Here is a 27,225-nt window from a genome sequence, read left to right as displayed (position 1 = left end):
ATATAGTAGAGGATCCTTTTTAGCTATCCACAATGCAGCAATGGCATGGGGACAGGGAATACCTGTTAGTTCTCATTTTCTGCAAGAGCATGTTTGCTCCTTGATGTTCACTGCATATTGGTCACCATATGGGCAGTTGACTTCATAAAGATCATCATTTGACTTGAATGGAAAACAGTCAGGTGTTCTATCTATATTTTTTTGCATAATGTGAAGAATTCTGGGGCAATAAAAATAAGTCTGCCACTTCTCTTTGGCCAGATCCCTATTTTTTTGCATTCTTTGCATCATGTACAGCCATATTGTTTCAAACATTTCAATTATTGGCTTCTCTAGTATCAAGAATTTTGCTGTTGAAGCACTCACAGATATTATTCAATAACATAGCATATTTAGGATGAGTGCTAAAGTAAGCTCTGCTCCATTGACTTGGTGGTTTGTCATCAAACCACTTGGCTGCCTCTATATCAATTTCAGTCATTTCTTTCATTCTGCTAATGAATTGGGCTGGTGTTGTTGCTTTGGCAACAGTCCATAATGCTCCCCTCAAACCTTCTCCTTTGAAACCAGCAGATGAAAAATTATTATGCAAGTGTTTCACACAAAATCTGTGGGCTGCATTTGAAAAAATCATATCACATGCTTTAATTAGACATTTTTGTTTGTCACTCATTATTGTCCACTCATAATTCTTTTTAATAGTTTGAAGAACCAGCACCATGAGTCCTTAGTTTCACCCTCTACTGCAGCATATGCAATTGAAAAAATGCCATTATTGGCATCAACTCCAACAGCTGCTAGCAAAACTCCTCCTACTGATCCTTTCAAAAAAGTGCCATCTATTCCAATAAATTGCCTACATCCAGTTAGGAAACCATGCTTCACTCTAGCAAAATAGATGTACAGCCTCTCAAATCTGCCTTTCCCTGTTTTTGAGTCTGTTTTCATTCTAACAGTGCTACCAAGGTTAGATCTTAGAATTTCATGTATATAAATAAACTTCTAATTTGCTGTACTGGTCTTTTTCACTGCCCTGAACAATTTTCATTGCTTTTCTCCTGGTCTTATATGTTTGATTTTTTGTGAAGGAGCACCTATTTTCTTTCACTACTGTCTCCCTAAAATGCTCCAAATCTAATTTAGAATTACACCTAAATTCTTCATAGTATTTTCTAGCTATCCATCTAGAATGCACAAGAGGGTTATCATATGTAAAATCATATGTGTGATTATCTTCAAATGTTCTTATTTGAATAGTTCCATCCCCACTTAACTTTCTAGCATATATAACCCAATTATATTCACTATTTCTGCATCTAACCCTTACCCTCATTGTATCTTGTTTCACAAACTTATAAGGCCTGCTTTGTTTCACACTATAATTATGTACAACAGTCTTGAAAAGTTTCAGACTTGTAAAGGACATGTACAGCTCTAATTTTGGATTGTCAATATGTTTAGGATCAAAAGTACGAGACCACAATTTAGACTCTTCATCATCAGACTCATGGATGCTTTCAAAATCAGATTCAGAATCAGGAACCTGCTCTGTTTCATCAGAATCAGGAACCTGCTCTGTTTCATTCAAAGGATCAGGAACCACATTTTCTTTCCTGTGATTGTTTACCCCCAACCATTCAGCATTTTTGTCAACATTATCATGAAATATACCATCATCAGCATCATCACCTATTTCATATTTTGAATCAACAGCTGAAAAATAAGTCTCATCACTTGCATTGGAATCATTATCACAATTATTAGCAGCACACCTTCCTTGACCTTCATCTCTAATATTATTGTTACCATCACCATTTTGGGATTTATTTTCTGTCTTATCTACCTCATACGGAACATAACCAAGTTGTTGCACTAGAATTTCATGAAAGGATACTTCAAAGTATAAGTTAACTTCCTTAATTGGTCCAACCTCCCCCTTAATATAACCATTCAACTCCCTACTGCTGTCTATCCGCCTAAACATGTTATTTTTCCAACCATAGTACACCTTATGACCATATACACCAGCATTTTCAGTTAATTTATCCATTTCGAAAACACTTAGATCTATACTCTCAACATAGTAAAAAACACACAAATCTCCACCTTCGTAATAGGGATCAGGAGTATATGAAATGAGTCCTCCATGGTGACATCTTAATGTAATAACTATGCTACCCGTTTCTGGCTAAAGAAAACAAGACTCTTCAGGGAAAAAAAAGCTTCATCATTTCAGCACAACAAACTGTTAACCCACACAAAAACTACCTAACAAGGACCACTTTAACACTTTTTCCATACACATGGCCGGCAAAATAAATCAAGCATTATTGTTTATTAATCACTCTCACCACAAAATTATAGTCAAGCAGCAACTATCATCAGACATAAATGACCACATTCACACTATAATAATCAGACCAAGACAAATTTTTTAATTTATTTATACCTCATGCAAATGGCCAGATCTGAAAAAAAAAATAGCCATAAATTATAGTGATGAAAAAGTACAAACACAAGGGACCACATATCAGGTTTCTTTCTCCAAAAAAACACATATCTTTATGCAATGTAGTTGTTGATTTTGGGTATAAATACCGTAATTTGGGGGTGGACAAATGTGGAGCTCTTTTTTCCGCAATGCCATTTTTTTCTTCACCTAAAATGCTCCACGAATGCCGTCTATGCCCTCCTTCTTGCCAGCAGATGCTCGAAAAGTGGATGAAACGATTGGCCAAAAAAACTTTTAGGTCTGAAGAATGGAGAAGAAAGAAGGAGAAGACTGGAGTTTTTTTCCTTTTACTATTTTTCAAATTTTCGTCCGTTAGAAAAAGTAGCTCCATTCGGTTTGACCTAGTTATGTTGGGTATTAAGTTGGATCTGACGGATCATGCTTCGCACTTGCAAAGTTCGGTCCCAATATTTAATTTGTCCTCCATTTCCCGTCAATTGTCCTTAATTGGCCAAAATTACGAAACTTTGAGGATGAAATGTGTTTAGGGTGAAACTTTGAGGATGAAATTGGTCAACCATCCAAACTTTGAGGATGAAAAGTGCATTCTTTCCCATTAAAAAATGCAAATAATTTGTACCATAAAGTTAGTTTGGCGTAGGTTAAGGCGCGGATTAGGTCATTCTCTTTAAAATGATTCGTGCCCCTATGGAGTATTTTCCGGTATAGTAGGTCTCAGAACGTTGTCTCCAGGATAACAGTCCAACCTTTTTCTCACTGTAATCTACTCCAATCTATACTATTGAAATAAGACAGAAATCTCACAAAACACCGTTCTTTTCCCTATAAGCTTCAATAGCAGTGAAAGAAAGAAAAATAAAAGATAGCCGAGAGATAGCAAAGTATATGCAAGAGTTGGTTGATAGAAACTTCTATTTATAGGTTGAGAAATTATGAGTATTAAAATGCTAACATTAAGAGGAATTAGCACGTTATAGTTCAGCTACAAATTGAAAAGGTCTAAATTTATTGTATAATGGTAAAAATTCACTAAATGAATTCATAAATCTAATCATTATATAGGTTACACAATTCAAACTGTCGTGCCCCATTTTTTGAAAAATAAATAAATATAAAAGAGAAATGGCGTTAGAAAATGGTGTTTTAAAAAAATGAGTTTTTGATTTTTAGAAAATAAAGAAAGAAAAAAAAGGCCTAAAATGGGACATAGAAAATGCAACGGTTTGGGCCCAAAATTTAATCTAAAAAGGGGTTTTTAAGAAAAATAGGAGTCGTCATTTGGTATTGAATTTAGATGTACCAAATCACCCAAAAAATATATTTTTTTAAATAAAAAATAAATAAAACCCCTTTTAGACGACTCCAGATCTTTGAACATAAGAGAAAAGAGTTCGGGAGTCACGGTTGAAAAAAGGGAAGACAAAGATTTAATAGACTCAAATCTAAGGCACACTTTCAACCTAACCAAAGTTAGTTGTAAGATTTAGTCAAAAAATTTCTAATCTAACCTATAAAATTTATCACATTTGGATGTTTCTATATGAATGTAAATCTAGACTTAAAGGATATCAGGAGTGCTGAAATGTCTCTTCAAAATTTAATTGATGTAAATCATATTAATTGTGATACCCAAAAATGATTCTTAAAAGAGATCACAAAAAATGTAAAAGATGAGACTCAAAAAGGTGATCATAAGTAAATATACGTGACCTAGAAGAGGGGAGTGTAACATGACGGGTATGAGAAACTAAAATTCGTGACTCAATTTTTTTTCTTATAGAGGTGATGAAGCGTGTTAAGGTTATGAAGTCATACTCATTCATTTCCCATATTTGGAGGGCAACTCTTGTAATCTGGTCAAGCAAATGAATTAGTTTATTTCTAATTTCCTAAGATGAGATGTAATTCTAAATGATATGATTCAAATATATAGAGGGTAAGGGAATAATAGTAGGGAAAATATCATGCGAATGAAAATAACCTAAAAGTAGAAAAAAATGCATGAGATATAATAAATGTCACACAATAGATGAATCTAGAGCGAAAACGATCTAAAGGGTCTATCATTAGACTAACTCATTTCTACAAGTTCTCACTAGCGTTAGACTAGTAAGAAATCGGGCAGAAATGCCGCAACTAACATGGACTAGTGTGATGACGTCATGCATTTATTATAAATAAATAAATCATATAAAGCATAATTAAAGTAAATAAACACATAAATCACATAGAGTACATAACACATAGACATAATATCTAGATGTAAAATGCTAAAAAAAGCGAATAAACACATAAACACACAAGCATACAAGCAAATAAAAACTAACTATTACATTGGGGACCCTAACTACAATTTAGAAAGAAAATTTTTGGAAATAATAAACATATCTATTATATTTATCTAACTAATTACATTTCTTAGGTACTTATCTATTACAATTTGGCATTTAAATGCCTCCCAAATAATCATCAAAAATTAAATAAAATAAATAAACACTTAAAATGAATAAAAATGAGTAAATGAAAGAAAAAGCATTCAAAATATGCAATCACACATAAAAAATACATAGGAACACATAAAAGAATTTAAAATAATAACAGAATGTGCCTCCCTTGAAATTGTGGTTAAATGAGGTAGGATTTGCCCTATTTATACTTCAAAACCAACACAATAGTCAATGCACCAATTTATTTAACAATTTAAAAGAAAATGTAAACATGTTGCAAAATTTACTCCATTATTTCAAAGAAATATGAATAAACATAAAATCCTAAAAAAATCATCAATTAAGTGCATCTAAATGAAACATGATTAATAATTAAATGAGATAAACAATTGTACTTAAGAAATCAAAGCTGTCAGAGACTCAATTACAAAAATTGAAAAGTTTTTGGAGTCAAATTATAATTTCTAAAACATTAGGAGATGAAATTGAACAAAAGATACAGTTCAGGGACCAAAATGTAATTAAATTAGAAAACTAATTGAAAGAAATCCAAAGTTTTTAGCGTCACAGTGAAATTATGCAAAAAAAAGGACCAGATTGCAAATTTCTTTTCTGGTTTCTAAGGCCTTTGGGCCATTTTCTTATTTCTTGGGAATCCTCTTCGGCCCAAAGAAAAAAACTGAAAGAATAATAAAATAGCTCACTAATTTTATTAAAATAGGTCTGATGACAAGGGTTGGGCTTGAATTCCGAGGCCCAGGTGTAAACCCCAACAAAAACCCAAGTCTCGACCCAAATTTTCGACCCAGAAAAAAATGTTATTAGCCCTTTTTGGCCCAAGATAGATCAAACCATATAAAACAAAATAAGGAAAAATCGGAGTAAAATGGAAAGAAAAGGAATGAAGAGCTTCTAGCGAGTTTGAATTTTCCGGTGAGTCAACCATCAGAAACTGGAAAAATTCCGGCCAAAGTGGCCGGAACTCGCCAGAACCCATTTTTCAAGCCTTTAAGCGCGGATCTTTACATATACACGAAGTTCATGTCATTTTGAACCCAAACAAATATCCAACAAGGGCTAAAAACTACATAATCATAGAAAAATATGGATCAAAGTTTTTTGAACACAAACTCTCATGAACACCTTTAAATCTCTTCCATGAAAGTCGAATCAAACAAGGAGAAGTTGGGAAATACCCGATGAAGCTTTTTGGGTCAAATCAGAACGAGAAAACACGTGAAAGGAGCAGATGTGGCAGATTTGCTGAAGTTTCGGACATGCGCCAGTGAAGCCGAACTAGCAACTTTAGGGTCAGATTCGAGGGCTTTCCAGTCGTTGTTTGCAAAACATTTCTAAATGAAACTTAATCTCCTCACTCCCTAGATTGTGGAGAAATTAAAATATTCTCAAATAAAGCTATATTGAAAGAGAAATCTTGGTCGAAAGGAGGCCCAAAGGTCAACTATTTTCTGTAAATTTTTTTTTGCAGAAATCTCTTTTTCCTTCTCTATTTTCCTTTCTTTCTTTTCTCTTTCTTTTCCTGCTATTTTTCCTCACCCCCCCTCTTAAGGTTGCATGTCTTTTCTATTTAAATGAGATGGAACCCCCCAAAACCCTCCCATCAAGGTTTGAGATGAAAACCCTCTTTTGATGCTTATTTTTTGGAGATTCGCTGGCTTTTTCAAGAAGTTTTCTTGATAAGAATTTGGTTGGTGAAGTGGCCTTTGTACTAGTAATCTTGGGGAAAAAGAAAAGGAAGAAAAATCGAATCAAAATTCCAGCTGCAATTTTCTGTACTGTTGCCTTGTTTCTGGTACGAAAATGCGAGGGAGAAGAAGGTATAACGTGCGTGCGGAGCAGAAAAAATATTTTTTTTTTAGAAAAATGTTTTTTCTCTTTCTTTTTTTTTTTTTTCTTTTCTTCCTTTCCCTTTTTGCTTTTCCTACAAAACCAATCAAATAAAGTCAAATGAGATAGAATGATTTTTCTTAGAAAAATAAAAATAAAAATAACAATGGAAATAAATAAAAATGAATATAAATAAATGAAATGATCTATCAACAAAATTTTGTGTCTACACAAACCATAAATCTCACTTTAAAAACATAAGTTACACTTTTGAATGAATGAATTTGTAGCCAAAAATTCATTGAAGAATTTGTAATTTATTATATTTGATTTCAAAATAAACATTCTTTTATTAAAATATCCAACAATGTGAGTCCCATTGGCCAAAGCAATGATTAGATCTTGTTGGAATTGGAATCTTAAGCAGCTTTCACAATAATCATCCTAAAAAATAACTAAAACTATTTAAACAAATTAGAATAGAAAACACTCACCTGGCCGATTAACTGTCATAGTAGTTCGGTATAAAGTCCAGCCGATTGACCTATGTATATAATAAGACCAATCTGTAGTCATGAAACCTATCGGTCGCTCACCTAAAAAGAGTTTAATTTCTAAGTTGAGTACTCATAAGTCAGTCATTGCATGTACTTGTTATGAGTTGATATGAAATGATTTATAACTATATGGCTTTCATATACGGTTATGTATAGGATGTTTACAAGTTGCTGTGTCACTCATTATTATTGACTGTTTTACGAATAATATATTTTCAATAATTATGCATGTGAATTGTGTGCAAATAATTTGATATATATGCATGTATATGTAAGCTATGGTTGCATGGTCCAACAGAAGAGTAAACGCTACCTATTGCTCAACCTATTTTTTCCATTTTTGTAAATTCTAAAGAGTATGAATTGGTTTACGTTGAAAACCCTAAGGATGATTTTTATTAGCTCTAAGTGGATAGAAATTAGAGTCTAGCTGCTTTTGGCTATTAATTTTATTTAATATTTTTCACTTTGTTTCGTCTGGAAAATAAATGTACAAATTTATTGGATACTCGTAGACTACCATCCATTTGAGATTTGTACCGCACTATATTTAGTTATTCTATTCAGCATTTTCTTAATTTTATTCTAGTTTAATGTTGTTTTGTATTTTTGAGCCGGACTTGAGAATGAAGTGAATGTCATGTGACTGACACGTGTGGACCAAGGGCATGACAAATCATGTATTTTAACTTTCTGCGGAAGGAAGTTCAGAAATATCACATTGTAGACCTCTTATTTCATTGTAGCAGCTAGCTGATTCAGCAGTAAAACAATATGTTGCAGTCCTTTCTTTTCGTGACTTTGCATTCTTGTTTGTGCTGTTACTTAATGCTTAGTTAGTTCTTTAGAAACTAGAAACTAAAACCCAATTAGCAAGTGAAATTTATAGAATATGGATTATGGGTAGGATCACATTATTAGGGATTAAGATGCGCTGGTTAACAATCCCTCATCCCTCAAGTAAAATAAGAAGATATTGGTTTCACGGTAGCAGCTTCTTTTCTTGAAAAGTGGCTGTCTCTTCTTTTGACAAGTGGCAACTTCCTTTATTTAAGTTGTATTCTTTCCTCCTCGTTTTCTTCGGTTTGTCAAATTTAGTCCTAAAAAAAAATAACTCTCCTCTCAAAGCCACAACACGATGCACAGAAAACCTACCTCACGTTATTTCTCTCTCTCACCGCTATTACTTTCAACCCTTATTTCTTAGTTGTTTCTTTTCATAATTAATCACACTAACATTGTTGTCTTTCTGTATCTTAGGTTTGGTGATGGATAAATTGATAGATAGGATTAGCTCATACCCTTTTTTCACTCTGGTATAGCTCTTTCTTTTTTCCCTATATTTTCTTTTTATTAGTGAAAATCATCAACTTAAGTTTTCCTCTAGCTTAGTTTGTATTTTTTGCATATTATTCCATTTTGAGTTTTGGCTCCCTCTCTCTCTCTCTCTCTCTCTCTCTAATACGTATCGATGTTTCTCACTTTTTTTTGGTGTGTTCGCATAATGACCAGCAGAAATTAATAGTAGCCCTGAATTGACCATTAATCATCTCACTAGATCAAGATGGAATAATGTTAGTTTTCTTGCTTAGTTTCTTTTGGGCTTAAAAGAGAAACGTACAAAAAATTGACCTTTTACTCTGTTGTTCTTGCCATTTGTTTCTCTGGTGTGCTTCTTTTCCTTTTACTTCTTCTTTTACTTCAATTGCATGCTGCAAATCATGGACTTAAGCTTTTACATATTCTATAGACTTTGCTCCTTTTTTTTTTTTTTTTTCATTTTTTGGTCTCCTTATCCTCTGTATGTCTGATATTTCTCTCTTTAATTTTTTTTTGAGGACAAGATTGGCATCTTATTTATAGCCTCTGTGTGTTTTGCTCCTTCAAGTTGGCTCTCCTTTCGTAAGGTTTGTCATAAAACTTGATGTGCTCTCTGTTGGTATTTTACTTTGTTTATTATGTTAAAAGTTTTGCTTTTGTTTGTCAACTTTTCAATGGGAGGTTTTCTGCATTCCATTGGGAAGTTACAAACCATTTATGTATTATTTTTATTTAGATACTATGTTAGGAACTGAATGTCGTGCTTATACTTTTATTTTTACTTTACACAGACTATTTGGTCTTTAGTTTAGACTTTTAGTTTTAGTTTGCTCAAGAGGGGGAAAGAAGAAGGCATTTTTCAATTATCTTTTTATCTCACATACATCGTATCAAAAAAAATGTTACAGTAAAAATATCTCAAATAATTTACAATCCAAACACTGTGAATTAATATAGAAGTGTGTCGCAAAGTTCCTGTAATGTTTGCTGAGTTTGATGTAACTCAAACCATGAAGGAAACAATTTATAGGAGAGAAATTATTCTTAGGTGGGAATGGAAATAGTTGCTAAGGTACTACATCTTCATAATTCGACAAAGCTTGAGTGCCATTAGTGTTTTTTTTCTAGCACCTCCGAACTCATACAGTATCCAAACATCTATGAATGCATTGTTTGAGTTTACAAAAACAAAAACTCCTAATCTGAGAGACAAGACAAAGATCTTTGACATCCAAAGTAAAACGTTGTTTTTCTTAGTTTGATACAAAAAGTCTGTTCTACTTTGCAGTTTTATTTGTGAGTATATCCTTACATTGATTTATTGCCATAGGTTCAGCTTCATGAATCCCTATTTGGCTTTCAATTTTATTTGACAGATATTGAGATCCAAAATTACAGCGTAAGTCTAAGTCTACAGACATTGAGATCCAATCAAGCATCAGGATCTTGCATAAAATGTTGTTGCCCACGTTGACGCCTCTGCTGTATCATGCTAGCAATCAAGTAACAAGGACCAATTCTTCAACAGCAAAGATGGTGCTCAAATTAGTTGCTCAGTCCTCCATTGCTACAGCAAATTATCTCGATCACCAGCTAAAACAAAAGGAGGCCTTGCCTTGAAGACACAAGCATGCAAGATGAGCTAATAATTATTAAGGCTGAATTAATAGAGCAACAATAAGATATTGTAGAAAAGAAACCGTCTTGCCCTTATCCAACACAGGCAAAATCCCTGTAGTAAAAGCATGGTGACATGATATACTGCATGTTTCAGCATCATGCTATGTACCAATTATATGTTTATTTATGCTGAAATAGAACTACACTATATATAGGATTATATATTACTACTAAAACTACTTGATGGTTAGGAACGTGGAACAACTATGTGGTTATTGAAACAACTTTATATTCACAATGTTTTTTGCTTCCTTTTTATCCAAATAAAACAGGATCTAGAATCACTATTTGTGTTTGGATTGAGATGATTTGAAAAAAAAAATAATAATTTGTTTCACAAATTTCAATCACCTTTTTATCACACGTACATCACAACACAAAAAGTGCTACAATAATTATCTCAAATAAACCATCCAAATAAACTCCTATTCAAACAAAAGTATTACAGCTGACAAGAAATAAGGGTTTACTTCAATGATCTTATGTATTATTATAAATAATTGGGTCTTCTTTCAAAAAATATTTTGAAGGGACAAGGCTGTGGTTGCTTCTAGTTAGGTTACAGTTATAAAGTACCATATGTTTAATATGTGTAAAACTATTTGTTCCACCAATTATTTACTGCAACTGGCACCTACGAATGAGTGGATTTTGACCAAAAGCCTACAAAAAGTCGTTTTGACCTGAGGGATGGCATGAACCTGGACTGCCTGTGTGACGATGTCCATTGTGATAATAAGGAACTATGAAAGAGAAAGGTAAGTCAAAATTTGATTGATTGTGAGTTAAATGATTTTCCTCTTTTGCTGCCGGACACCGTCCTATCAAAGGGTGTGATACAATTTGCTTCTGTGTGAGCCATCGCTGTTTAGGTTCTGACCATGGGTTTGGTTCTGCCGTCACATTTCGTAAAAGCATCATTCCCTTTTTGATTTTTTGTCCATCTTTGCTAAACCAAAGGCTTTCTCAAATATGCATATAAACCAAAGACAACTTTTGAGACGATAGGTTGGACAAAAGTGATGTAAGGTTTTTTTTTTTTTGCCAAAGAGATGAAAGATAAACAAATAAAGTTTCAAAACTAATCAAATTATAAGTAAAAGAGATAATAAAAGGTGAATTTGTATGATGAGCATTTTTCTTTTTTCTTTTCTCTAGGAGAAACTTGGTTGAATCATATATGTGGCTAATAAAAAAATATAAGGTAAATTTGTATGGTAAGCAATTTAATTTTTTTTCTTTTTCTCTTGGAGAAATTTTGTTGTATGATATATGTGGTTAAAAAAAGTAAAATATTTACAATCTAAGCAACTCTATTATGAATATTTTCTTCTACATATTTTTCGATTATTTTTTATTTTATATACATCACATCTTGAAAAAGCATTACAGTAATATTTCTCAAAAAATCCTCTGAAAAATACAATCCAAACGCGCTGTTAGCCTCAGCAATCACAACCGCCCCAAATCCAATACGGAAGCTGCTGCGGCGGCCCAACTTCACACATGGCCAGTCTTTCGATGATGTAAGATGTTACGCTCTTTAGTAGGCTTGTTTGACTCCAAATTTGCGGGATGGGCGTGTAGCTGAATACGAGTAGAATGGACCACTTTTAAGACTTTTGGAATCACTGATGACGTCATGTCATTTTATTACTTCTTTTTTTTTTTCTCTTGTTTTTTTCCCTTGGTTTGGTTTTTGGTGCACTGTTTTCTCTAAGCGCTGCAATTTTGAAAAAGGAATTCGAAAAGCACAAATGAGATGTCAATGCTCAAAAAAGAAAAAGATCTTTCTGTTATTAAATATGAGTACGGATATATCATTTAGCAAATCTGAATAATTTACAATAACATATCACGTTTCTCAAGTGAACAGAAGTTTCTAATGCCCAATAAATTAATAGGTGTGTTTTGTTTACAAGATTTTCAAAAAAAATTTCAAAATTTATTTTGCTTGTGTCATACACACAATTTTCAATCATTTTTTTATCTCATATATATCATATCATAAAATGTGCTACAATTTTTTGACACGATAAACTTCAAATTTTATTTGATGTTGTGAGGCCTTTATTTGTCCAATTGATGGTGTTCAATTAATCAAAACTAACTATTGAATTTGCCACATAGTTAGTCTGAATCGAAATAAGATTTGACATATATACATTGTGTTGTAATTTTTCATAAGATGTGACTACGTCAAACTACGGTTTGAAAAAATAGATTATGTCAAAGATCACCATGTGAGAACCAAACCGGCCTAAAAATTAGACCAAAAGATTTTGGGACCATTATGGTTCAAACATTAAACCCAAAAAAAAAAAAGGATCTTTGGACCCTACCCAGGTTGGTTGTCGCAAGCTTGCTGCCAAGAAGATTCTGAGTCTCTGTGAATTCTATTTGAACACTATAAATATCCATTGATGAGGCATTTCATTTTCTCACCTGTGCAACTTCAAGCTACTCAAGACATCAGAAAGAGAAACCTTTTTTGATCATCAATCAAATTCTTTTTCAGTAACTACCAGAAATGGCAAATAAGGCTGAGAATGGAGAACAGGAGCAACAGCAGCCTCAGTCTATCATCCCTTTACTCACCCCATACAAAATGGGCAACTTCCAGCTTTCTCATAGGTACTCTTCCTTTTTCTTTTTTTCTTTATTTTCCAGCTAGAAATTTTTTTTCTTTTTTTTTTTGGGCCTTGTCTTTTTGTAAAGAATATTGCATTCTGTAATGGAGAATAGTATGTTTTTGTATTTCCTTTTTTTTTTTTTTGGAGTTTTTCTCTTTTTTTATGAGTTTAATAGTTTATAAGAAAAAGCCTTTTTTTTTGGGAAATTCCAGTTGGGATTCTGCTTGGTGCATTACTGAACTAGTTAAAACTATGTTTATTATTTTTGTAAGTATAACCAATTCAAGACAAAGAAAGGAAAGAATGAAAGAAAGGATTTCTTATGGCCTTGTTTTGAAGGATAATCAGAGTATATGTTGCATTCTCACTTCTCAGTTATCTTGGGCTTGGATTATTTCTATTCCGTTTAGTCTCTTCCTGAAGATTTGTATTATAAAAGTCAAATCTTTGAAGAGAAAGAAACTCTGGACATCAATCAACTGAAATGTGTCTAGATACATTGACTGAGACTATGAATTAGTGTTCACATATTATGATTTCTTTGGCCGAGTTTATGAACTGAAAATCTAGAAGAAGCTTTGTCTTATATTTAACCCCAAAAAAAATGGAGGAAGAACTAAAGAAAGAGGGATAGTTGCATTTTATTTGTTCTTTCCATTATGCGGTCAATATGTGCTGATTTTAGATGCCAATTAGACTTCAGATAGTCAATTAGCTTTGATTTTATTGAAACATTTATGTGATTCATGTAAAAAGTTTTGCCAGAGCATCTCAAGTGGAGAATATGGTTCCACTTTAATTCCTTGAAACAGGGTTCAAAGATTAGGATTCTGTTTCTGGGTGCCCCCTAAGTTGAGGTTTGAAGTTCATAAAAGTGATCTTTCTTGCCCTTATGCAAATGTGGATCTATCCTATATTTGTTCAACGGACCAAAAGCAACCTTTTTATTGGTTGCCAAGCCGATTTTTGTGAGATTGTGAACATTGTATATCTATCTCCTTTAAAACATTTTTCTCCATTCTTTTTCTTTTTTTTTTTTGGGGTCGCAAAAGAATCTAGTATTGCAATGAATTAGGCAAATATCACGAAGCATTTCAAGTTTTTAATTAGCTAAATTGGAATGTCATAATCACATCTATCTTTTTCTTGTTGCTGGGATTGGATTATTTAGAATCCGGTGCTCCTGATACTTCAATTCAACTGAAAGAAAGAAATTGGAAACTAATTTGTTCACCATTTCTTTTCTGATTTCCTACAGAATTGTTTTGGCACCTCTGACAAGGCAAAGATCCTATGGAAATGTACCACAGCCACATGCCATTTTGTATTACTCTCAGAGAACCACCAAAGGTGGTCTTCTCATAGCAGAAGCTACAGGAGTTTCTGACACAGCTCAAGGGTAATTGGTTTTAGTATTTCTTTCTATCTTACTGATTCATAGATTCCACGAATGCCTACACATTTGGCAGTATGTGTATTGTTTTGCCTGTCTATACAAGAGTTTTATGTTTCTCCCAATTGTAGGTATCCAGATACACCTGGTATATGGACAAAGGAACAAGTTGAGGCCTGGAAACCCATCGTAGATGCTGTTCACGCCAAAGGTGGTATCTTCTTTTGCCAAATTTGGCATGTTGGAAGGGTTTCAAATTATAGTAAGTCCTTCTGTCACTACCTTTCCCTAATTTTCTGCCTTGTTGGATGTCAAATGTATAGTGGAATTCATTCAAAGATCAGAAATGAATTGTTATTTAATATTCACTTGACAAGACCAGATCACTCCACATGATGTATTACAGTTTCGATTTTCTGTTGGGACTAAGCTTTTATGAAGTAATGATTGGACTTGTAGGCAATCCAGAATATATAATTTCTTGTTATGCCGTGTCTCGACCTATTAATGGTCCATATTATTGGTTATGGAGTCATAAAACCTCGTATTTCCTCTAAGATCTGCTTTATCTGACTGTCATTCACAGGTTATCAGCCCAACAGACAAGCTCCGATCTCATCTACTGACAAGCCATTAACTCCTCAACTTCGAGCGAATGGTGTTGATGTTGCGGAATTTGCACCACCACGCCGGTTGAGGACTGAAGAAATTCCTGAGATTGTTAATGACTTTAAGCTTGCTGCAATAAATGCTATTGAAGCTGGTAAGGATTTTTGTTATGATTAATATATATTTGAATCTGTAACGTTTGGATGTAGCTTTTTGAAGGGGAATGGTAAATCTGGTAACAGAGTTGTATACTTCGTTTGTGATGGTTTACAGGCAGTAAATAGAGTCAAAAAAGAAGGAATTGTCTAATTAAGCAGCTTAACTATTCCACAAAAAGATCAAAATATCTACAAACCTTGTGATGCTGCAACTTATTTAAAAAATTTGCCTTCTAGCTTAGAGCACAATGATCAAGTGAGCTTGCTTGAATTGCTTGCCCTGGAGGGCGGAACTATTCTTCAGGTTCTAAATCGGTTACCTATAAAACTGTGCTGCCTTGCTACTTTATGAATAAAAAATACACTTTTTTAAATAGTAGAAATATAATGTCTATTCTGACGTTACTTTGGACAATGGAGAATATGAGAACTATATCCTGAAAAGGAAGCTCAATCACATCTTTCTCTAACTTTATGTATTCCACAAATTATGAAGCAAAGGAAATTTGGGGGAAAGCACGCTATGGTTCGTTGGCTAATATAGCCTGTTAAATTTTGCAGGATTTGATGGTGTTGAGATCCATGGAGCTCATGGCTATTTAATAGAACAGTTTTTGAAAGACCAAGTCAACGACCGACCAGATGAATATGGAGGCTCTCTGGAGAATCGTTGCAGATTTGCTCTGGAAATCATTGAAGCTGTCTCAAATGCAATAGGAGCTGATAGAGTTGGCATCAGGCTCTCCCCATTTGCAAGCTACTCCCAAGCAGGAGATTCAAATCCAAATGCTCTTGGTCTTTACATGGCTGCATCTTTGAATAAATATGGACTTGCATACTGTCACATGGTCGAGCCAAGGATGAAAACTGTTGGGGAAAAATCTGAAACTCCCGATAGTCTTTTGCCCATGAGAAAGGCATTCAAAGGTACTTTCATGGTTGCTGGTGGTTATGATAGGAAAGATGGCATTCAAGCAGTCGCTGAAAGTCGTGCTGATCTTGTTGCTTATGGACGATTGTTCTTGGCCAATCCAGATTTGCCAAAGCGATTCGAGTTAAATGCTCCTCTGAACAAGTACAACAGATCCACTTTCTACTTACCTGATCCTGTTGTTGGCTACACTGACTATCCATTTCTTGAAACCACAGCGTAATTCTAAAAGAATATTCATTGTATTGCTGGGTCAGAATTTTAAAGCATACGGCTTTTTCGTTACAGATTCTACTGCAGATATACAACTGAAAATCATATACAGAATTTCTTCAAGAAAAGCTTGGATGATGACTTTTTCCTGTGATTGGGGTCTGTTTGGTTTTTTATTTTCAACTCAAACTATAGACACGGCTTCCAAATATTACACAAATTGGAAGTTCATGTTGCATCCTAAAAGATAACTTCCGAATTTGCAAATTGAGAAAACTCCTGCCACTACACCTAAACGTATGGTAACTAGTTTCAATAAAGTAATTCATTAGACTAGAGTTTTCAAATTTTCAGTTCCTTGGGTACATATGTGTAAAGTACTTAGTACTACAATAAAACTTGGATCACGAGAATTGTGTAATGCATGGTCAGCCTGCAGCTATGCATAGAGCAGCCATGCATAAACTTGAATAATTTTCTGTTTCACGAGAAAATTTGCTGTCAAATCTGGGCTGTAGGCCATTTTCCAGCCTGCTCCGTCCCCCTTATGCTCTGCACCTCTGCTCTTGCTATACAAAGTGTTCTCGGTGCTACAGATGCCACCTTTACGGCTGGCCATCAGCCGTTGCACAAACTAGGGAAGACAATAGTATAAGAACAAGTTTACATCTCTATCAAATGAAAGTGGAAGTCATCATCATCAGGAACTTAGTCAATAGATATTCTTAAAATATGACCAATGCATATGATTAAGAACCCGGAAAAAAAACAGTTGTCGATCAAGCACTTTTAAACCTCTTTTTTCCCCTTTTTGATGAGAATTTTTCGGGCCTTGTCTCTCACCCACAGAACGTAGATACCGTTGAAAATTGATCACCAACCTTGTTTCTCTAATATGTTTAGAACCACTTGTTAATTAAATACACCGGCTAACATTTCTTATTATTTGATCCCGATTCCCTAATTAACAATAATAACCAAGTTTGTCAGATATACACGTATAAAAATTAGTAGTAAAAGTTTGGCTATGATCAGCCCCTAGGTGTGTACTGGCTGGCTAATATCAGCAAAATGCCAAAGCATCTGGATCCAGCTCTATAAATATTTACACATTAGTTGCTCGCATACTGCAAATTAAGACTAAGAAGAGGAGTGGAGAGACAAGTAGCAAGGCATGGAAATTGAGATAGATGATGGAGCAGAACAGCAGCAGCAACCAATTCCTTTACTGACTCCATATAAATTGGGAAATTTTCAGCTCTGTCATAGGTATATGTCTGTCTACTTATCTATTTGATTCTTGTTTTTCCGTTTTGTTTTCAAGATTTATGTAGATTTCATTCTCTTATGAAGAATCAAGAATGTGATGTTCTTTTATTGACTCTTGAAAATTTCTGGTTTTTGATGAAAATGAAGATTTTTGAGGGAAAATCCCAGTTGGGAAATTAGCTCTTTGATGCATCAACTGTTGTAATTGCTCGTGATTGGAGATTAGAGAGTAGCCTCATTATAACTTAATTCTGTTCATTGATTTCATAAATGGCTTACGTTCTTCAACTATATTTGTGCCATGACAGAGATATTTGTGGTCTATATGGATCCAAGACCTTACCGTAACAACAAAATCTGGAAGAACAAGACAATTTTTTCTATGGCCTTCAATCTTCATGGTTGAAAATGCAAACAAAAGTTTTCAGAAGACAATGGAAAGGATTTATCTTAGCTTGATCGAAACAGAATTGAAAATTACTCAGAGGAGCAATGAAAAATTGATTGCAACTCCTCCCATTTCTACTTTTACCTCGTGCTTCAAGTTTCAACATTCAAATTTTTACATTGCATTTCACTGTTTGGAAGTTGCTTTCAACTCCCAAAGTTTGATTGTCACACTCAAGGTCAAGGCTTGATCCATGCCAGAAAAAGTTTGAAGGCTAATGTTTTCACCAATTTTGGTTATGTAAATCCATTCAGAATTGTTTTGGCACCTCTGACAAGGATGAGATCTTACGACAATATTCCGCAGCCACACGCTATTTTATACTACTCTCAGAGAGCTACTAAAGGAGGTCTGCTCATAGCAGAAGCCACCGTAGTTTCTGAAACAGGCCGTGGGTAATTACAGTAGCATTCTTATTTGAACTCTTGATCGCTCAATGATATTCTTCTTTTGGTTATTGCGCAATTTCTGAACTTAGTGTTCCCTTACAACCAAAAAGATATCCAGCTACACCAGGCATTTGGACAAAGGAGCAAGTTGAGGCCTGGAAACCCATTGTAGATGCAGTACATGCCAAAGGTGGTATCTTCTTTTGCCAGATTTGGCATGCAGGAAGGATTTCAAATTACAGTGAGTTCTTATCTTGTTACAATTTTCGTAACTTTTTGTCCTCTATATGCCGTGTTCTTCTTGGACCGATGCCCAGCACATAAATGGACTACAAATCTTAAAGAAGACTCACATGACAAGACCTCTGTGGATGGTGCATTGCACCTTCAAATATCGATTGGAATCAAGCATGTATAGAACTCTGAGGTGTCTTGGAGGCAATTCATAATTCTTTTTCCTCTGTTGTGCAGTGTTGTATAAAATTGAGATTTTTTGTTTCTTACTTGTGCAGCTTGGGAGGCGAAGATTGGTTTATCTGTTTCATGCTTTTTTTTTTTTTTTCCTATTCCAGGTTATCAGCCCAATGGACAATCTCCAATCTCATCAACAGACAAGCAATTAACTTTCAAAGTTCAAAAGAACGGCGTAGATGATTATAAGTATCCACCTCCACGACGCCTAAGAACAGAAGAAATTCCTGAGATTGTCAATGAATTCAGAGTCGCTGCAATTAATGCTATTGAAGCTGGTATGGCTATACAAAAAACGAACTGAACTGAAAATTTTTTTCATTTTTCTTTTTTGTAGAGAAAGACTGAGCTCAGGTTAAAAAACTTTCGATCTCCTTATCGTTTGTTTACTATGAATAGTAAAATTATTGAAAGGGAGCTAGAAGAGTAAAAGAAAATGAAAATGACAAAAATTTAAATAGAACAATCATTAAATCTTCAGGATATTACATAAGAAATGCATTTGATGTTGGAAATAGTTTGTAATACAACTCAGAATGAAAAGAGCTGAAGTGTGCAATCGATGAAGATCGAAATTTGGATCCCTGTAACGGTCATTTTCTGCAAATTCATTTGGCACCTTTTTATGTGAATTTTCTGAGAGATTGCCCGTGAATTTTCTGAAAATTCGTTTGGCACTTTTTCATTAGAATTTTCTGAAAGGTTGCACCATCAATTCATGCCTATTAACATGAACATTTTTCTGGGTGTTATAGCAAAATAAATAACTGCTTTAATAGAAGAAAAATACTAACTAATTTTTCAGCATTCTAATTCTTGTCAAGATAATCCAAGAACTTGTTATTTGGTTGTCTTCTCAAATTCATTGTATCATAAAGTTTTTGCCCAATACCTGATTAGCAAGATAGTGGGGACAATCAAATTTCAATAAAAGTGATTACACATCTTGAATTCCCTTAGTGTTATCAAATTCCCTTCATTTTGTATCTTTGCAATTTTTTCTAGAACTTCATCATCAATTCTTTTGTTTTTGACTTCCTTGTTGTCTTATTACAACCCTTTCATCAAACAAAGTTAGGTTAGTAGTTAAAGGTTATAGGTAAAAGGAATAGACTATTTTGATGCATATGCACTTGTAGCTAGAATTACTTCTGTTCGGGTGCTTCTAGGTTTAGGTTCTGTATTTAGCCTTTATGTACATCAAATGGATGTTAAAATATCTTTTTTAAATGGTGACTTACATTAGGAGGTGTATATGGAACAACCGGATGGCTTTATGTTGTTGGGTAATGAATATAAAGTGTGTAAATTAGTCAAATCTTTGTATGACTTAAAACAAGCTCCGAAACAATGATATGAGAAATTTGAATCTATTTTACTCTCTATTTGATTTAGGTACAATAATGCTGATTAGTGCATTTATAATAAATTTAATAGTGAGTATGGTGTGATCATTTGTCTTTATGTGGATAATATGCTCATTGTTAGTACTATGAATAAAGGTGTAGTAGAGACTAAGAAATATTTATCTTCTAAGTTCAAGATGAAAGAGAAATATTTATCTTCTAAATTCAAGATGAAAAATCTTGATGAAATAGATACTATCTTAGAAATTAAAGTTAAGAGACATAGTCCGAGTTTTGCCTTATCACAATCACATTATGTGGAAAAGATATTAAAGAAATATCAGCACCTAAATGTGAAGGAAATTGAGACTCCCTTTGATCCTAACTTTAAATTATATGAAAATACCGGTAAACAAATTGCTCAGCTGGAATATGTCAGTGTAATTGGTAGTCTTATGTATGCAATGAGTTGCATTAGAGCATATATTTCATAATTAGTTTGTAGACTTGTTAGATACACTAAAAATTCAGGAATAGATCATTGAAAAGCCATTGGTAGAGAACTTGGTTATCTTTAAAAAAATCAAGAATATTGGACTCTTTTATAATAGTTTTCCTAGTGTTCTTGAGGGATTTTTAGATGCTAGTTGGATTACTAGCATTAGTGATCAAAAACCTACAAGTGGTTGGATATTCTTACTTGGTGGCAGAGCTATCTCATGGGTTTCAAAGAACCAAATAGTGTTAACTCATTCAACCATGAAAGCTGAACTTATTACGTTATCTTCAACTTGTAAAGAGGTTGGGTGGCTAAGGGATCTTTTAATTGAAATTGATTTTTGGCCTAAACCAATGCCTCTAATAATATCTTTTGTGATAGTGAAACTACTGTGTCTAGAGTGTTGAACAAGTCTAGACATATAAGCTTGAGATATGCATTTATTAAAGAAATGCTTGCAAACGATGTTGTTAGTATTGTGTTTGTAAGGACACACAAAAACTTAGTGGATTCGTTGACCAATCCTTTAGTAAGAGAGTTGGTAAATATGACAATATCTGGAATGAGATTAAAACTTTTAGACTAAAATCACTTAGCAATGGTAACCCAACCTTCTTCTAGTACTACCTCTAGTTTGAAAGGTTTAAAGGGTAAAAACAAATTGTTTTAAGTGGTAGTAAGCCGTACAATTTAGGCTAATCCTTAGATTATAGATGAAAAAAAAAGGAAAATCGGACAATTGTAGGTCTGACAAAGGGGTTTTGCAAAACTACAGCTGTCAGCACGGCAGGAAGAAGCAATTTTTTTTTATAAAGTTAGATGCTGTAAAAAACAAAAAAAGCCTGCAAATCTTGTCCCCTGCCGGGCTGACTTGGCCCGGCAAGGGTGATCCTTAAAAAAAAATGGCAACCTAAAGGTTTTATATATATATATACTCCCTCCGTCCCACTTTGATAGTCCTGATTTTTTTTTTACACAGTTTAAGAAAAAGTAGTTAACTTTGTTGGAACAATCAATTTAGGTAGCTATTTTCCTAAAATACCCTCACATTAATTAGAGTACAACTTTATGGAAACTTGAATTGATGGTAAAAAAAGAATCAACTCTCATTAAATGGGATAGATTTATAGTAACAACAACTTACATTAAATAAGGGTATTTTATGAAAATTAAAATACAATTACAATCTTCAATTGGAAAGTGGACTATAATTTGGGACAGACGAAAAAGGAAAACAGGACTATCAAAGTGGGACGGAGGGAGTATATATATATATATATATATATAGAAAGTTGACTCCTATTGGGCTGAGCGAGCCCGACAGGGGTGATTGTTTTATAAAAAAAAAGGTTAATTATACTTTGCTCTCTTCTACTTGGATTTTGTAACACTTTGTCCCCCTAAACTCCAAACATATACACTATATCTCTTGTAATCAACTTTTTTATGGGTTAAGATGAAATAATATTTTTTACACTATACATTTTGATCTTTTAGCAATAAAATGAATTAAATAATTCATAAAAAAGAAGTCTAAGCAACTCAATGAGTTTATCTCAATTTCGTAGCAATACTTCTTTTAAATAAAAAGATCAAAATGCATAATGTAATTGTATTTAAATACATTTAGCAAATATTAAAGAAATAGCTATTTATTATGTTACAATTATTATATGTGTTTAAGAATTAATCGGGATATTTTGGTCATAAAAAATATTATTTCATCTTAACTCCATCAAAGAGTTGACCACAAGAGATAAAGTGTCTATGTTTGGAGTTTAAGGGGACAAAGTGTTACAAAGATCCAAGTTGAAGGGGCAAAGTATAATTAACACTTTTTTTATAAAACAATCACCACCTACCGGGCTTACTCAGCCCAGCGGCTATGTTTTGAAACTCGGACCGGCCATCGACTCGGTCGAGATCAGGGGTCAGGTGTCAATGGATTCGACCGAGGTCGAACCCGCTCAAGAACCGGATGACGTCATAAATATATTTAATTTTAAAAATTAATATATTTTGTAAATTTTATAAAAATATATTAATACTAAGAAATGCAGGTTCAATATATATTTGATATTTCTAAGATACTTTACAAGAAAATACAAATAAGGTAGTATAATTAAGTAGCAATTTATACAATTTATAATTTAGTGCATATTCAACAGGTTTAGAACCAAATTGGAGGGCTTATTTGACAAGTAATACAAGAATTTAGGGCTATAGCTATAAGTTCTAAAATCTTTTTAGGTGTAATAATAGTTTTCTAGTACTCTAAGGGTCAAATCATAAAATTAATAAAATATTTCTAGGTGAATTTTTATTTTCTTTTTTTAATGTTTTATCCCTTTTTGAACTTAGATCTTCCATTGGAGTTGTTTGAGAGAGATTTATGGTAGGTTATGTGAAGAGATTTGAGAGTAATTAAAAAAAAGAATAAAAAAAGGAAAACAAAAAGGGTAAAACACTTAAAAAAGGAAAAATTAAAAAAGCTCAGAATACAACAACGGTCAAAGGTCAGAAACGACACACAAGACAGAGATGTTAATTCTTGGCAGCAATTATGTACAACACATGTCCCATTGTCCCGTGGCTTTAGTTTTTAAGTGGTTCCCATACCATCTCTTCTTTAGACCTCAGATTCCGGTTGAAGCGGTTCGGTCAAACCCGGATTTTGACCGAGTGTTTGTTTCCTGGTTTTTTAAAGCAACTCGGACCAGATGCCTTCCCGATTTCCGATTCAACCGGTTGAATCGGCTGATCCGGTCCGAGTTTCAAAACACAGCCCAACAGGAGGCAGCTTTCTATATATATAAAAAAGGCTTTAGGTTGCCTTTTTTTTAAGGATCACCCTTGCCAGGCCAAGTTAGCCCGGGAGGGACAAGATTTGCAGGCTTTTTTTTTTAGCAACATCTAACTTTATATATATATATATATTACTTCTTCCTGCCGTGCTGATTCAGCACGATAGCTATAGTTTTGCAAAACCCCCTTGTCAAACCTATAATTGTCCGATTTTTCTTTTTCTCATCTATAATCTAAGGAATTAGCCTACAATTTAGGTGTAGATCATTCCAAGGAATAGTACCAGTTGTTACTCTCAAGTGAGTAGGATGTGAAGCTTCTCTTAATAAACATGTTTCTTAGTGCTTTATGTATTAAAGTTAGAAATATAGTTTACCTATATGATGATAGAACTGATTCCGCTTCTAACAAAGTTTGGGACAATCTTTGTATATGATCATCAATTAAGATGAGCACATGGTCAGTATAGTGCTAAAACTAAGTGTGAATTTATGAATGCTTTGAAAGTCCATATGTGTAATATTTCTTTCTTTGTTGAGTCTTGGTTTAAGCAACCTAGTGACCATTGACTTAACTTAGATATGTGATATATGAACATTATGAAGAAAGTTGAAATGAAAATTACCTTCCTTTTATGTATGACCTCTTCGATGTTAGTTTTGGAATTATATTACAAACTATTTGCAACATTCCCCCACTTAGTTGAAGATGCGAATGAAAAAAGTTGAAGTGTGCAATCGATTAAGATGCGAATTTGGATCCCTATAATGGTCATTTTCTGCAAATTCATTTGGCACCTTTTCATGTGAATTTTCTAAAAGATTGCCTGTGAATTTTCTGCAAATTTGTTTGGCACCTTTTCATGTGAATTTTCTGAAAGGTGGCACTGTCAATTCATGCCTATTAACATGAACATTTTTCTGGGTGTTATAGCAAAATAAATAACTGCTTCAATAAAAGAAAAAAACTAACTGATTTTTCAGCATTCTAATTCTTGTCAAGACAATCCAAGAACTTGTTATTTGGTTGTCTTCTCGAATTCATTGTATTCTAGAGTTTTTACCCAATACCTGATTAGCAAGATAGTGGGGGCAATCAAACTTCAAGAAAAGTGATTACACGCCTTGAATTCACTTAGTGTTATCAGATTCCCCTCATTTTGTATCTTTGCAATTTTCCTAGAACTTCATCATCAATTCTCTTGTTTTTGATTTACTTGTTTTCTTATTACAACCCTTTTGTTTTCCTACATTTGAAATAGTACTTACTTGAAACTTCCATCTCAAACTGCTGTTGGGGTGACCTAGCTTGCATTTCTTGTTCTAAAATATTTTGCATGTCTAAGGTCATTGACTAGGAGTACATGTTGAAGTCGTGCCTAGGAAATTTTGAAGTCAACTTCTCGGCCATGGAAATTCAGGTCATATCTTTATAGATCTTTAATGTAGAAGCAGACTACAGTTAAACATGCGAGAGACACGATATAGGAGGGAGAACGAGCAGAAGATAAGTGAATGCTGATGCAGTCTGTTCGTATTTGCAGGTTTTGATGGGGTAGAGATCCATGGAGCTCATGGTTATATTGTAGAACAGTTTCTGAAAGACCAAAATCAATGACAGAACAGATGAATTGACGGAATGGCTCATTGGAGAACCGTTGCACATTTGCTCTGGAAATCGTGGAAGCTGTCTCCAATGCGATAGGAGCTGATAGAGTTGAGTTAAATCAGGCTCTCCCCGTTTGCAGATTAATGGAATATTGCAGGACCACTGAAACCATGTTAAGGTCTTTTTTAGGTGAAATTTGTATTGCAGGACTGCTAATTTAAGCATTTGGTACAATTGTAACTTGATACTACTATTTGTCGATTGCATTATGAATTTCTCTGTCTCTCTCTCTGTTATATGAGTACCATTGGCCTAAGCAATGATTAGATCTTGTTGGAATTGGAATCTTAAACAGCTTTTGCAGTAATCATCCTGAAAAGTAACTGAAAGTATTTAAACAAGGATAGTTATATACTATGTTAAGAGTGGTTTTTACCACAAAATGTCATTAGATGCAGAACGAAGTCAGTGAATGATGCCATGTCGGTCCCGAAAATGTGCTGAGCAACGTGGCTTTTTCGGTTCCGTGGCTTTTTCATGTAGTAAATCCCATGAAGTTTTGGTAGAGTTGCACTTTGTCTCTCACAGTTTTTCCAATTAGGTCCTTGTTTCATGTTTTTTCATCAAATACTCTTGACCCATGGATTTTGATTTATTTTTCATTCTTCCATTTATTTTCCTTTCTGTTGCTTATCCAATTTATTTCTATCCCCTTTACTTTTTTTACCATGCATTTTCTTGCCATCAAATTTTCATTTTCTCTGTACACATTTTACTTTTTTTTTTTTTTCCTTTATCCACCTCTTAAAGAAAATATTGAAAATGAAATTTTAGAAATAATTAAAAGTCAAATCTCCTTTAGTTACTTAGGTGTACCAGCCTATGCTTTAGTTCAGCTTATGCATTCGTATTTTGCTTATATAAGTGAGAGTAACAAAATTGTAAAAATTGAAAGTAAAAGCAAAGCAAAATTAAACTAAATAAACACATAACCTAAATTGACCAAGATGGGGGAGTTTTGTCAAGAACAAGATGAACGAATAATAAAAGAAACAATTTAATGAAGTAAAGAAATGAGTCTCTAATACAAGCAAAACCATAAAGATGAATAATATAAAATTTAGCTACTAATTCCCTTCAACTTAATATTTTTACACTATGATTGATAAGTGAACTGAATGAACTTCCAATTTATTAGTCAATTGATTCAGAACGAAGTCAGTGAATGATGCCATGTCGGTCCCGAAAATGTGCTGAGCAACGTGGCTTTTTCGGTTCCGTGGCTTTTTCATGTAGTAAATCCCATGAAGTTTTGGTAGAGTTGCACTTTGTCTCTCACAGTTTTTCCAATTAGGTCCTTGTTTCATGTTTTTTCATCAAATACTCTTGACCCATGGATTTTGATTTATTTTTCATTCTTCCATTTATTTTCCTTTCTGTTGCTTATCCAATTTATTTCTATCCCCTTTACTTTTTTTACCATGCATTTTCTTGCCATCAAATTTTCATTTTCTCTGTACACATTTTACTTTTTTTTTTTTTTCCTTTATCCACCTCTTAAAGAAAATATTGAAAATGAAATTTTAGAAATAATTAAAAGTCAAATCTCCTTTAGTTACTTAGGTGTACCAGCCTATGCTTTAGTTCAGCTTATGCATTCGTATTTTGCTTATATAAGTGAGAGTAACAAAATTGTAAAAATTGAAAGTAAAAGCAAAGCAAAATTAAACTAAATAAACACATAACCTAAATTGACCAAGATGGGGGAGTTTTGTCAAGAACAAGATGAACGAATAATAAAAGAAACAATTTAATGAAGTAAAGAAATGAGTCTCTAATACAAGCAAAACCATAAAGATGAATAATATAAAATTTAGCTACTAATTCCCTTCAACTTAATATTTTTACACTATGATTGATAAGTGAACTGAATGAACTTCCAATTTATTAGTCAATTGATTCAATTGAACAAGTCAAACTTTCAACTTTTTTAAATTTATTTTGACCCTAGAAAAAACTAAATAATACTAAATTTAAAAATTTTAACGTTAACTAGTACAAGCTCTTTAAAACTGTGCTCTTTTGCTTTTTTTTTTTTCTGATTTTATTTCAAAAATTATTTTGAAAG

The 27,225-nt window shown here is 33.5% G+C and overlaps 1 protein-coding gene and 1 pseudogene across 1 annotated transcript; both read left to right on the top strand.

Annotated features, from left to right (window-relative positions):
- Positions 1-12,784: 12,784 nt before the first annotated feature.
- On the top strand, positions 12,785-16,531 carry LOC113748682 (putative 12-oxophytodienoate reductase 11). Its single transcript, XM_027292205.1, has 5 exons — positions 12,785-12,959; positions 14,217-14,357; positions 14,483-14,613; positions 14,938-15,114; positions 15,680-16,531. The coding sequence occupies exons 1-5, from the start codon at positions 12,856-12,858 to the stop codon at positions 16,270-16,272; spliced, it is 1,146 nt and encodes a 381-aa protein (XP_027148006.1). The 5' UTR covers positions 12,785-12,855; the 3' UTR covers positions 16,273-16,531.
- A 905-nt stretch (positions 16,532-17,436) lies between these two features.
- Positions 17,437-25,241, top strand: LOC113750376 (annotated as a pseudogene).
- The last annotated feature ends 1,984 nt before the right edge of the window (positions 25,242-27,225 follow it).

Source organism: Coffea eugenioides, chromosome 10, assembly GCF_003713205.1.
Source record: "Coffea eugenioides isolate CCC68of chromosome 10, Ceug_1.0, whole genome shotgun sequence".
NCBI classification, from domain to species: Eukaryota; Viridiplantae; Streptophyta; class Magnoliopsida; order Gentianales; family Rubiaceae; genus Coffea; species Coffea eugenioides.
The sequence above is the reverse complement of the archived record's forward strand: the minus strand, read 5'-3'. Positions and strand labels throughout refer to the sequence as shown.